The following is a 13,948-nucleotide window of genomic DNA, read 5'->3' as shown; positions in this document are numbered from 1 at the left end:
GCCCGACTGTTCCTCCTCTGGCGTGTTAATTTTATACGCGCTCGGGGAGGACGTCTGGTAGGGGCCCTGGTTTGGGGTTAGGGGGGCCCCTGGGGGGGGTTAGGGGATATGGCCGGTGGGGGCACCTGCAAGGCCCCTGAGGCGGGAGCCCCGGTGGGCCCTGCACCCCCTATTCTGACCCTGCCTGTAATGCTTATGGATTAGAGAAAAACAACCCCTTAATTAACAAACACTTAGCCAACCGCCTCCCACTGTTCACTTCAACTATGATACCAATCATGAATTCATTAATTGGTTCAATAAAGTGACTGGTTCTAAATAATTAGAAAGGGCATACACTTCAAAGTGCTAATATTTCAAACTATCGCTTAGTTGAAAAGGCCTTTTAAAGAGACAATTCAAGAAAGTGCATATCAATTTCATATTCTCATTAATTTAGTCAAAACCATCAGTTCAGACATCCCAAATGTTACCTTACTGACTGATGAGGCAGGTACCAAGTGCCTTCAGCTTTATTGCTGTCACTCTACCAACCAACACTACTCCACGGTATTGACCCAGGGATATGCTCTCATACAGTGCCCTTTGTTAGCAGTGGAGTCTGGTTGTAGAAGTATGGGCCTATTCTATTCCCGCATTGTAGGGTAGGGTTGCCTTCTGGCTAGTGAAAATTATGCCAATTATTAAAGAATAAGTAAATGTTTAAAATAAGTGAATATAAAGTTGATGAAAGTGCTATTCTAAGCACTTTTTCAATTTTAATTGGTTTTGCTTAGGATAAGATGTTAAGGGGAATACATACTGTTAATATGAATTATTTGTGTTACAACATCGCCACCTGCTGGTTGTGGAAGGAAGTTTTTAGGAGAAAGAAAGAGGCCTGGGCATCATGATATTTTACTGTTTAGGAAAGATGTGAGAAGAGTTATCTGAGGTTTCTAATGTTTTCCCAACCAGAAGAACCACAGACCAGCCCTTGTTCTTTCTCCTGACAACTTCCTCGACTGGATCATGGTTGGAGGTGGTGCTGGTGTAACAAAATTAATTCTTACTAACATTTTTGTGAACTCCCCCAAGATGTATAAAATAGTTTGTATGATCCTTATAGTTTATCATAGAATTGCATCCAATAAATACAATAGAGACTACATAAATGCAATAAAAACATCATTTATTGTATTTTTATAGACAAAAACAAAGTTTTTTACATTCTTCTGCGATGTCCACAACACAAGTAACGGTTCTGCCCCATTGGCTCCTTGTCCATGAGCGGTGGGACAGGCTCATTTTATAGTTACGTTTTATAATCACAGAGATCTTCTTTCAATCTATAGATCTTCTGATCTGTCAGCTCTGAATACACAACAGCAGCGTCTGCTCCCTCTTTATACCCCCAACCCGCCCACCATCCCTCGGTCGCCCTTCCTCACCAACTGAGTGTTAGAATAAGGGGGTATAAAGACAGAGCGCTGTGTAAGTATTCAGGGAAGAATAGGATCAAGGTTTCTGTGGCATTTAACCTGCGCTGATACACGTAACAGAATGACGTTGGGGTACAGCCATAGAGGAACAGAATATCTGTTGCCCTCAGACATCTGTTTGTGTTGCCTTTTCTCTAGTTTCTGGCTTCTCACTATCTATGGAGATCTTTACTTCTTCCAGTACCGTTGGTTTCTTCTGGGCACGAACCTCTTCTGCTCTGTGGCTTTCTCTTATATATAAACTGAAACATCAAAAACAGTCGTGTGAGGCTTCTTCCAAGGGGTCTAACCTTATTTCTCACAGTTCCCCATAAAGCTCAATTCTAGTAAAACATTCTCTCCTGCCACCCCCCTTTGTGTTTAATAGGAATTGCATGAAAGCACCAGCTTGGCCCTTTTCAGCTGACTGTGAACATTAAGGGCCGGTACTAGTATTCTCAGGCCATACCCATGGAATAAAATGGGAAGGGGTGATTTGGGATATTTAGAAACTGCATTTTAGGTATCAATAATAGGAGGAATAATTGAGAGTCATTCCATGTGCCACAGGCTAATTCCCAATGTTAATTAAAGCACACTTACCATATGCAGGTCATTATCGATGCAGTAATCGCCAAAATGATAACAGTAGCACATATCACTGTGACCTGGGCCATCTGGTTATCTCTAAATTTATCTTTCTTATTTCTAGCAGGAGGTGGAACTGAGTCCAGAGATTCAGGTTTCCGTGGGCTCACAACTACACATGAGAAACAAAGATGAATATTTATTATACTGGGTAATAGATCGCAATATAACAATATAACAAATTTTATATTCTAGAATGATAGTATGTAATAAGGACTCCTCACTATGTGTAATTTCAAGGAGAATCTGAGATGGGACCAAAAAATATTGGGTCGGTGTTTAATACCCTGAATGCTGTACTTATTCCCATTTTATCTACCCACAGACAGATACACATGGTTGAATCAGTGCTATTTAATAATAAATACTTACCTTTTACTGTAAAATCCACTCTGCTTATCGGAAACATTGCATCTTTGGATTTTGCCGTACAGCTGTAACGGCCTGAAACATCCTTGTTGGCTTTGTGTATAAAGATGTCCGGTTTGTTGGAGGTCTGCATGAGTGAGACGTCCAATTCTTCTCTCTACAAAACAAAAAATAGTAAAACCATGTTATATGTTAGTGACAAATATCAGTATTCCCAACAAATTGGCAAACTAAAGGCCTTTCATTAACAAAGTTTACACTTATACCTCTCCTCCTCACTCTCCCTCACCCTCCTATGGGAAAAATGAATTGATTAATCAGTATATAGAGAATTGGGGCAATTTACCTTTTCTAAAACAAATTCAAACTTTTCATCAACGCTGTTAAGAAAATTCAGGTTGCAGTCAAACTTTAGATCTTCTCCTTCAGCAACTCGGAGATCCTGATCTATAAGATACAAATATTGCAATAAAAATGAATGAGCTGCTCTCAAGTGCTGACTGATTATCGGCCCAGCCAGAACCCTACCAAGACCCAAAAGAGAACACAACTCACCTTTACAATGTAACACCTCATTGAGGCACTTCTGGTAGCCCTTGCAAGGTTGGCACGGTTGCTTCGTTATTCTGTCTGCAGATATAGAAATGAATAGATTCATATTTTCATTCCTGGCAGAGGCACAGCCACAATGGTTATGCTTGGTGAAAGATTCTGTGATTCTAAGTAACTTTCCAATGTACATTTATATTGATTTGAATGTTCTTTGTTAATGTTATTGCAAAACCAGTGCTAGTAGTATATATTATATTGTATTCAGACATGAATGTGGAAGCTGTAAGTACTTACGGTGACATACTCCTGCACGACACACACACATCAGGCAGTGGGACAGAATTTCTGGGAAAAAAAAAAAAATAATTTAATTTGTGAATGAATTTTTGATTTAGTGGTCTCTACTCCGTTACTAAGTTTTATGGAAGCTGTATGGTATAAATACGTACCTTCACATTTCTTCTCAGTGGAGCCTCCGACACACAACAGACTCTGCTCTTTGCATGTGCCGCACTGAATAATTTTTTGCTCAAGAAGTCCTAGAAATATAGAAAATGATTATATATCAGTACTAAGTTACACAAAGCTAAAGTCACAAGCGTCGGACTGGCCTGCCAGGGTACTGGGGGATCTCCCTGTGGGCCCCAGCTAGTACTAATCCCATCAGCCCTTTCTTATACCCCTCCCACAGGTCTGTATGACACCTGTTACATTTAGAACTGTTTGTATCTAATGTTTGTCAGTGGGACCTCAATGTGTCTGGTGGGCCCAGTCTGGCACTGAATAAGTCACTAAGAATATTCTAAGGATGGAATGGCTATATGTTACTTTCCCTTTGCAGAGTCAGGGCCATACATAGTAATGTATCCTTAACTGTAATATAAACTAATGGATAAGCAGTGTAAGTACAGTAAATATCATCATTAGCACTAAGATCAGAAATACAAGACTCTTTAGTCTGCCTGTTACATTGGCCTCTACCCAGACAGGGGGCACGGGGGGTATAAGCATCATTGGAGATGGCTGTTACACATACAAGATCCTACATATGAGTGCGGTACCTGTGCCATATAATATTGCATAAAGTATTGCATGTACTGTGTGTCACCTTGCATGTACCCACTATCCTCACTGGTACCCATACCCCATGCGCCAGGTACTATGGGTGGAAAAATACTATAAAAATAGTCACTTTATAATATTAAATAACCAAACTCTATTTATATTACTCCGTCACTGAAGCATTAGACTTTACTCACCACATTTGAAGCCACCTTTCAGATTGGGGCATGAACCTAAAAAAGGAAAACAGAGAACAATTAGTAAATATTTCAAGTTAATTAAGGTCAAACATATCCCATAGAAACAAGTGTTTAGATTAAGCGGATATATTATTACATGTTTCATATCTGCTTTAGCAGTGGCTTATCCTTTCTATTAGCGGGGGGGGTCATGCATATATAAGACAATACAGCTGTACAGATATTTATTGAGGTTAAATTACTTACGTTCTTGCTCAAACCTTTGAGCAATAATATCGGCTTTCCGTTTAAGCTCTTGGAAGTTGGATTCTATGGCCTTGATAAGTTCGGTTGCTGCATAAACATAAAAAGAGGCAGAGTTCAGAAAAAGAGCTGAAGTTGTGTATATTGGGAAGTTGGTTAGAATGACATTCTCTTGCATTAGATACAACTTTATGTTGGGGGCAATTCTCATTCCTAACGGCAGGGTCATTGAATTGTTGAATTAGTAACAGGACAAATCTGACCCAAACAGCTATAAAATAGGATTATTATGTAGCGCTTTTTAAAAGATGAACCTTTCTATTTTGTCTCTTTCATCTGTTTGGTAAAGTCACTTAAAGTGGCCAGATATCAATTGCACAGGTTTAAACATCCCGTTGGGCAAATAGTGTATTTAGGGGGCATTAATGTGATCCTCATCCGACAGGCCTCCATAGGCCCCAGTGTATGATCCAATCACTGACCCCGGGGCCAACAATTGGATCAGTCTACTTTGGCCCTGTGCATGGGGGGGTCGGATTGGATCCAGTTCCAGTTGTTTGGTGGATCTGGCAGTGTATGGCCTCCTTTATTCCAGCAACTAGAATACTGTTTCATGGTAGTTTTGTGCTCTCTGAATAAACATCACTTTCTAGTAGAATTAAGCTTACCTGTCAATTTAGAATCTTTAATAGATTTCATTATTTTCCTAAACTCGTTGGCCAATTCATTTATCCCTCGATTATCTGTAGAAGAAACAGATTATAAAATGAATTTCACATACTGGGTTGGTCTGAATGTGCATTAATGGGACCATAAAGTGTTTATATACTGTAGGCCTGTAACTCGGTTATTTAGTAAAGCACCAAATCCATCATTCTTGCACTGGGACCAATACTGAATCCTCCGCAAAAGATTCAGAGAAAATACCAAATTTGAACCCTATTTGAAATTAAAATTTGAACAAAACTTTACAATGGCAGATTCTGAAATTGCCGGATTTGGCTGAATCCTCAGAGTATATTTGTTAAAAATTCATAATCTCAACAAAATGATCCCTTCATTGTAATTTGTGGTGGGTTTATCATATTTAGGTTTTGTTATGGCAACAATATCATGGGGAACAACTAAGCTATAAAATTTCAGTTATTCTTTTAGTTTTTTTTTTTGTAACTGTGTTTTTTCGAATTAAATTAAATATTGTCCATAAAAAACACAAAGAAAACATGATATTATGATACATTTGTAACAGACAATATAATTAAATACTGCAAATAGAAAAAGCCCAGTGCTGCCGGCAGGGCATATTAGTTACAGAGCTAATACTTACCCAGTCTCCTCTCTTCCATATTGGCAATAACTCCCTCAAATGCAGCAGTAAATGCTTTCTTTAGAACTGGTTTAATAAAATCCAGTTTGGGAGATCCAAGCTTGTGTTCCTTGTCAAATATGTGAATAAATTCATCCTTAATTTTATCAAAATCTTTGGCACATTTCAGGCATATTAATGTAGGAACAGTAGCGGAATCAGTGAATATTAAAAAGAATAATAAAAGTAGAATAATAAAAATAATATAAAAATGCTGGAATAGCATTTTGCTTGTTGCTCGTAGTCAAACAAAAAGCAAAATGAGACTCAGCAGGAAACAGCACACTCTAAGTAAACCTTCGTGATGTCACAATGGTCGTCATGGTGATGTTATACTGGCTGTGTGATGGTGATGTTATACTGGCTGTGTGATGGTGATGTCATAATGCCTGACCCTTTGTTTAGACTGATGGTATTAACATAGCTAGAAATAAGATTATTCTGGGAAAAGATTAAACATTTTAACCTCAACCAGTTTGTTTCTATGTAGGTTTATGTACATTACATGTCAGCGGCATAAATTGTGTTTTATGTACATTATCAAATATGTTCTAGTTTTTAATAAACCCAGCAAGAGACACACAGAGAGAAAGCAGCGCACTCTAAAGCACTTGTCATTATGATGCCATGATGGCTGACACTCGCACCCCCCAATACACAATGGGTGGGCTTCACATGCAAATTATGTCCGTTTATGGCCGGACATTACTAACCAGTTGGCTGGCACTTCCAGTGATGTACTACAGGTTCCCATTACCCTCACCCAAACCACTAATGTCCCTAACTGGTACAGGGTTGCCTTGGGCTCCTACGCCACACACACTAGCCTTCTTGCTGGGGCCACAGCTGCAATTACTGGCTTTAAGTGGCAGTTTCCAGGGGAAAGGCTGTTGGAGGTGGGTTATTGGTGCAGGGGGTGCGGGGGGGGCAACAAATCTGAATGTGTCTGTTATTGGAGTCAGACATATGTGCACTGTATTATGTAGTCAATGGCACCACTTCACATCTAGTTAGAATGAAATGGTGCCAGTGAGGGGCGCCTCTTGTTATGTATGTGGCCCCCAACTAGTCCTACATGTGTGAATTCCTTCAGCACAAACACTTGTGCTTCTAATGTCATTTAGCTGGGGCACTTTGTGGCAACCAAGGCAAATGGTCTGTAAAATGTACATCTTGACTAACAGAACTACAGCAATAAATATATAGCAGAACCCTGATAAGAGTCTAGTCACAAAGCAATGAGAGGGCTCATTTACTATGGCAGTGCAATGTGCAAAATATTGGCGCAAACCACTACTACATTCCAGCAAAATGATGGGCATGCAACGTCAGTAACAGTATAAGTGTGTGATTTTACTACATACAAGGCAATTGCATGTGTACATACAAAGGGATAGGGGAACCCTGCAAATAATAACTTCTAAAAGCCGATGTTAAGCTCCCAACTCCCTGATGTCTATGAGCCCACCCCGTGGGCAAGTAGTATGTACATATTGTGTTTGGGAATAGTCAGTGATTCATATATATTTAACCCTTAATCTGTAAGCATCAACAGGATTAATGGAAAAAATTCCACCCTGTGTGAGCGCTGACAGGCAGACGGGTTGCTGCTAACGCTCACATAACACAAGGCACATCAACACAGATTGTGATTTTCAGGCCTACACTTACCCTTTCTCAGGCTTGAATAAAGGGCAGGAGTAGGCCTGAAATGTTGCAATTTTTGATTTAATAACTTTATTCACTGCAACAAAGGAGTGCTGCCTTCCTACAGCCAGCATTAGCAGGGAGTGTGGGTTGTGTGCTGCTGTATACTGTATGCTGCATAGGGAACGTGTCAGACCATTCAAATGAAAATCTAAGGCTAATGCCACATGGGGCAGATTCTTCATCTGCAGATAAGCACTGGCCGAGAATCTTCCCAGGCGCAGACACACAATGCCCTGTGTGGCCTTAGATTTTCACCTCTCTCAGACCTTTCATGCCCTTTCATGTAGATCAGATTACTAAAGCATAGAGAAGGTTTTGTTGCCTATATTTTGTTGTGGTGATAAAACACCAGAAATTCCTTGCCATTGCAGGTACAGGTATAGGACCCATTATCCAGAATGCTCGGGACCAAGGGTATTCCGGATAAGGGTCTACTAAGTCTAAGTCTACTAAAAAATCAATAAAACATTAACTAAACCCAACAGAATTATTTTCCATCCAGTAAGGATTAATTATATCTTAGTTGGGATCAAGTACAGGTACTGTTTTATTATTACAGAGAAAAGGGAATCATTTAACCATTAAATAAACCCAATAGGGCTGTTCTGCCCCCAATAAGGGGTAATTATATCTTAGTTGGGATCAAGTACAAGTACTGTTTTATTATTACAGAGAAAAGGGAATCATTTAACCATTAAATAAACCCAAAAGGGACTGTTCTGCCCCCAATAAGGGGTAATTATATCTTAGTTGGGATCAAGTACAGGTACTGTTTTATTATTACAGAGAAAAAGGAAATCAATTTAAAAAATTTGAATTATTTGATTAAAATGAGTCCATGGGAGACAGCCTTCCATAATTCAGAGCTTTTTTAGATATCAGGTTTCCGGATAAGGTATCCCATGCCTGTATTGAGAATCGCTGCTGGCAAAATACATAAATTACTTTGCGATTTGAGCGTTTTGGTGGTGACGAGTCCCGGCACCCACAAAGGAATTCTCTGGAGTTTGGTCACTGCAACAAAACCCCCACATATGTCATTGGCCTAAAGAAGAACAACAATTTCATAGAAACTGATAATATGATCAAATAAATGGGAACTTTGTTATGTTCATCTCTTCATCATTTAAAAAGCAATTTTGGTTGCTCCTTGATACATTTCTTAGTTGCACCAAATGCACTAAATGCAGCGTCCCCCCCCCCCCCCCCCCCGCCATGGGTACACCTGCAAGCTATTGTGTTAGAGGTTTTCTTTTCAAGGGAACAATTGGTGAAAAATGTTGATAGTAGTTTAATGTAATAGACACAACTAACATGGAGCAATGACTATCCTGTACCAAGAGATACTTGTGCCTAAACCAAATACTCCTTGTGCCTCTCTCCCCCCAAACCCTTCACTAACCATTAAAAGTTATCCACCGCACAACAGCCCCTTCTTCTCACTCACAACCCAGACCCATCACACACCGCCCCAGTCTCCTAGAAAATCTATCTGTCACGATCTCCCTGTGGAGACGCTGTGGAGTACCAGGAAGGTGGGAGCCTGAAGATTGGGTAACCCGGAGTGTAACCATAAGTCACAGAACTGGTGCCAGAGGCCATGTTGAAGGTGAAGAACTTTAATAAACTAGTGATGTAACCGAACATACAATGAACATACAAACTGAATGTAGAACGGCAGGCAGAGGCAGAATCCAAAAGCAGGCAAAAGGTCAGGGCAAGCGGCAGTCAAACGTAGTCAGGGCAGGCCAAGGTCAAAACCGGGAAATCAAGGTAGAACTAGGAAGGGCTCAGGAACAAGGCAGAAGGCAGGATCAGGACACGGAACTGGAGCTTGGAACCAGCAAGAACAAGGAAACAGACACAGACACAGGAACAGGACGGCAGGGTCACAAAAGACAATTAATGACCAAGCAAGGGGCAATGGTCAGGGAAAGGCTTATAAAGGGTGAAGATTAGGAGATGGGAAACACATGAGGTTAATGAGGTGGGCGGAGGAAAGAGAGCAGACAGAAAGTAGGAGACAAGGGAAGAAACAGACAGAGCCCAAATGCCTCCAGTGGCTACAGAGGCTAACGCATGCCGCCAGGAACACCACAAGTGGTGTTCGAATCCCGCTGATCCTGACACTATCGTATTGGACCCCTTATCCAGAAACCCATTATCCAGAAAGTTCCGAATTACGGAAAGGCCATCTCCCATAGACTCCATTTTAATCAAATAATTCAAATTTTATAAATGTTTTCTTTTTCTCTGTAATAATAAAACAGTACCTGTACTTGATCCCAACTAAGATATAATTACCCCTTATTGGGGGCAGAACAGCCCTATTGGGTTTATTTAATGGTTAAATGATTCCCTTTTCTCTGTAATAATAAAACAGTACCTGTACTTGATCCCAACTAAGATATAATTACCCCTTATTGGGGGCAGAACAGCCCTATTGGGTTTATTTAATGGTTAAATGATTCCCTTTTCTCTGTAATAATAAAACAGTACCTGTACTTGATCCCAACTAAGATATAATTACCCCCTTATTGGGGGCAGAACAGCCCTATTGGGTTTATTTCATGGTTAAATGATTCCCTTTTCTCTGTAATAATAAAACAGTACCTGTACTTGATCCCAACTAAGATATAATTACCCCTTATTGGGGGCAGAACAGCCCTATTGGGTTTATTTCATGTTTGTTCTTCCAACAAATGTTCGGATATCGACCGTACATTTAAATGCAACAATCTAAAACTGACATTAGGACTGAAATTGTAGGAAAAATAGGAGGACGTTCTGAACAGGAAATAGTTGGCAGACACCAATCGTATGAAAGTGACTCCCATTGTAGGTCCCCCAAGGATATGGTCAGATATACAATATATTGGCAGATTTTATTGCTATCCGACCAAAACTTTCTTACCTGTCCGATCAGCTAAACGACCATTTGCCATGGCATGAAAATGATCTGAACGATAATGTGGAGCCCACACACTGTCCGAAATTCATACGAAACTATGTTTCGTACGATTATATCATTCTGTGTATGAGCAGCTTAGGAAAGCAGTGTTTGTCCCTTTCTGTTCTCTGGTCCAGGATTGCTGTGACTGTTTCAGGAGTTATAACACAGAGTGCAAAGTATAGTGTATAACCAGCCAAACCAATACTGCTCCCAATAGCCATTGCATTGTTGCCCAGGGAAGAGTCCTCTAAGTGGCCTTCCTCTGACTGCCCCACTGTACTGCATGGGATTATATAAAGTGCTGGCATTTGTTGTGTATTGCCTTTGTCTGTTGGCTACAGCTAGCTGTGCTGCTTTATTAACCTGACAGCACATAAAATAAAGAGATTAACAGCTAGAAATAAAAAGGGTTTGTTTACTGTAGACCAGCTGGCAGCTGAAGACAAAGCTTTTAGTTCCATTAGCAATGTTGCCCCATAACTGCCAGCTCTATTGTAAGGTTGGCATTTGTTGACTTCAAATACAGGTGCTGGGAATATAGCAAAGGTCAGTGCGCTTCCTACTTAGTCAGGAGTCTGTGTAGAGCAGCCTTGTTTTTTTTTCTATGTATAATCATGGGCATATTATGTATATAGAGATATAGGGAATGGGGGGGGCACCTATATATTGAATAGTCCCAAACTTTAGCAATTGTTCATTTTTTTTAAAAATGTTTTGGAATTGCTTACCTTCCTCTTCTGCCTCTTTTCAGCTTCCAATTTGAAATTATATGTGGTTTCTGGGGGGGTCATAAAAAAGCAAAACAAGTAGCAAATTGTCTCAGAATATCACTGTCTACATTGTAGTAAAAGTTAAAATAAATGCCAACTAACCTATTAACTGCATATCTGAGACGTCATATCTCTACAGCATCAGGCCCGGACTGGCAACCTGTGGGTTCTGGCAAATGCCAGAGGGGCTGCTGTAAGATGCCATAGTCAGTCAGTCAGTCATTTATTGGGCTGGTGGGGGGGTTGTTTGGGCCTCTGTGTACTCAAAATGGCAGTCCAGACCTGTTTGGGGGAGGTCAGGGTAAATCTTTAAGCAGCTGATACACTACATATCAACAAGGGATATCAACAGGGATTCCCCCCTTCTGACCGATTTATTTACTGGAATCGGTGAAAATGTTACTGGCCCAGTATTCCAGTATCTCCGTAGCAGACTGGCCACAGGCACCTTATCACTCCCCGTAGGCACTTGAACAAGACCATAAATGGCATTTTCTATTGCAGGAACATATCCCTTAGTTTAAAGGAGACATTTCACATCAACTTCATATTCAGTTATATGATTCATCTTTCTTCAATCTATGGAATCTTGCAGAAAAAAAACAATTTGAATGCATTTTACCTCCTAAAATCGTTTTTATATCAGAGCTGCAGAGAGATCTTCACTCCTCTGAAGCTAAACTGAAATGAGAGGTGGGAGTGTCTCTTCATTCTCCCACAGGAAATGGTCACAGCACTGACTGACAGGCTGAACTCTGCTGTAACAGGGAAGCCCCTCCCTCCTCCCTGCCTGTGTATCTGTTACCAGTCTGCACATAGCTGGCCTGTGCTGCTGCCTGATCTTTACTTTTGGAGTTGTTGTACACTGTAGGATTGGGTGCAGGGAGTTGTTGCAGGAGAAAATACCAAAAAAACCCAGTTTAGGTGTCAAAGTACAAGTTGCAGGGAGTTGCATGTTAACAAAAAAATCTCTCATAGCGACTGCAGAACGTAACACTGATGGGCGGGGACACTGTAGGATTGGGTGCAGGGAGTTGTTGCAGGAGAAAATACCAAAAAAACCCAGTTTAGGTGTCAAAGTACAACTTGCAGGGAGTTGCATGTTAAAAAAAAATCTCTCATAGCGACTGCAGAACGTAACACTGATGGGCAGGGACACTGTAGGATTGGGTGCAGGGAGTTGTTGCAGGAGAAAATAACAAAAATACCCAGTTTAGGTGTCAAAGTACAAGTTACAAGGAGTTGCATGTAAAAAACTCTCATCGCGATTGCAGAACGTAACACTGATGGGCAGGGACACTGTAGGATTGGGTACAGGTAGTTGTTGCAGGAGAAAATGCCAACCAAACCCAGTTTAGGTGTCAAAGTACAAGTTACAAGGAGTTGCATGTAAAAAACTCTCATCGCGATTGCAGAACGTAACACTGATGGGCAGGGACACTGTAGGATTGGGCACAGGGAGTTGTTGCAGGAAAAAATGCCAACCAAACCCAGTTTAGGTGTCAAAGTACAAGTTACAGGGAGTTGCATGTAAAAAACTCTCATAGTGATTGCAGAACGTAATACTGATGGGCAGGGACACTGTAGGATTGGGTACAGGGAGTTGTTGCAGGAGAAAATACCAAAAAAAACCCAGTTTAGGTGTCAAAGTACAAGTTACAAGGAGTTGCATGTAAAAAACTCTCATAGTGATTGCAGAACGTAATACTGATGGGCAGGGACACTGTAGGATTGGGTGCAGGGAGTTGTTGCAGGAGAAAATACCAAAAAAACCCAGTTTAGTTGTCAAAGTACAAGTTGCAGGGAGTTGCATGTAAAAAAAAATCTCTCATAGCGACTGCAGAACGTAATACTGATGGGCAGGGACACTGTAGGATTGGATGCAGGGAGTTGTTGCAGGAGAAAATACCAAAAAAACCCAGTTTAGGTGTCAAAGTACAAGTTGTAGGGAGTTGCGTGTAAAAAACTCTCATAGCGACTCCAGAACGTAATACTGATGGGCAGGGACACTGTAGGATTGGGTGCAGGGAGTTGTTGCAGGAGAAAATACCAAAAAAACCCAGTTTAGGTGTCAAAGTACAAGTTGTAGGGAGTTGCATGTAAAAAAGTAGATGAACAATATAACATATGTATAATTGGAACCTAACATGGATGCAGGGAGTTGCAAGCAAATAACACACATCATTTATCATTAGGTACAGTATATAGAATAAACAGATTTGACTAAAAAAAAAAACTTTTTTTTTTTATTTGGTAAATTATTATTTTTTTAATAAAGAGATTCAAGGTGGCTTACGCTCCAGCATTGAGTCACAGAGGCAGCGAATCTTGGTGGAACTGAGCTGCTAGTCAGGAGAGCAGGGCTGGCCGGGAGCAGAACAGCAGATCAGGACCCCAGCGTGACTGACGTGGGCGGGGAAATGACGTCATCAAAGGTGCCGCCCACGTCTCACGCCCACTCCTCTCTCAGTGGCTGCAGCGTCTCTATAGGAAAGAAGCCAGGGCCGGCGGCCCCAGATACAGACAGTGAGTTTTTCCAGCCGGAAGCCCTGTGGATGGGAGGGGCTTCAGCGTTTGTGCAGGGATTAAACAGCCTTCTTTAACAGTAGGTAGAA

At 40.9% G+C, this 13,948-nt stretch overlaps 1 protein-coding gene across 2 annotated transcripts; it reads right to left on the bottom strand.

Annotated features, from left to right (window-relative positions):
* Positions 1-1,154: 1,154 nt before the first annotated feature.
* Positions 1,155-11,886, bottom strand: LOC101733917. Of its 2 annotated transcripts, XM_031906601.1 has the most exons (12): positions 11,436-11,886; positions 11,292-11,341; positions 5,203-5,277; positions 4,538-4,624; positions 4,289-4,324; positions 3,479-3,568; positions 3,324-3,374; positions 3,033-3,107; positions 2,824-2,924; positions 2,481-2,634; positions 2,064-2,220; positions 1,155-1,723 (listed from the first exon to the last, which is right to left on the bottom strand). In XM_031906601.1, the coding sequence occupies exons 3-12, from the start codon at positions 5,231-5,233 to the stop codon at positions 1,588-1,590; spliced, it is 918 nt and encodes a 305-aa protein (XP_031762461.1). In that variant the 5' UTR covers positions 5,234-5,277; positions 11,292-11,341; positions 11,436-11,886; the 3' UTR covers positions 1,155-1,587. The 2 variants fall into 2 exon arrangements, with proteins under 2 accessions (XP_031762461.1, XP_012822952.2); XM_012967498.3 differs by lacking the exons at positions 11,292-11,341; positions 11,436-11,886 and adding an exon at positions 5,862-7,018.
* Between the last annotated feature and the right edge of the window lie 2,062 nt (positions 11,887-13,948).

Source organism: Xenopus tropicalis, chromosome 7 (genome assembly GCF_000004195.4).
Source record: "Xenopus tropicalis strain Nigerian chromosome 7, UCB_Xtro_10.0, whole genome shotgun sequence".
Lineage (NCBI taxonomy): Eukaryota > Metazoa > Chordata > Amphibia > Anura > Pipidae > Xenopus > Xenopus tropicalis.
The sequence above is the reverse complement of the archived record's forward strand: the minus strand, read 5'-3'. Positions and strand labels throughout refer to the sequence as shown.

Bases quoted from the DNA above. Each gene is read 5' to 3' on its own strand.
- LOC101733917 (XM_012967498.3), bottom strand. From the start codon at position 6,126: ATGCTATTCCAGCATTTTTATATTATTTTTATTATTCTACTTTTATTA. The intron at 4,325-4,537 runs GTAAGTAATTTA...TTCCTTTTTTAG, and splicing joins TCAAAGGTTTGAGCAAGAAC to GTTCATGCCCCAATCTGAAA. The intron at 2,221-2,480 runs GTAAGTATTTAT...TCTCATGTGTAG, and splicing joins AGTGGATTTTACAGTAAAAG to TTGTGAGCCCACGGAAACCT.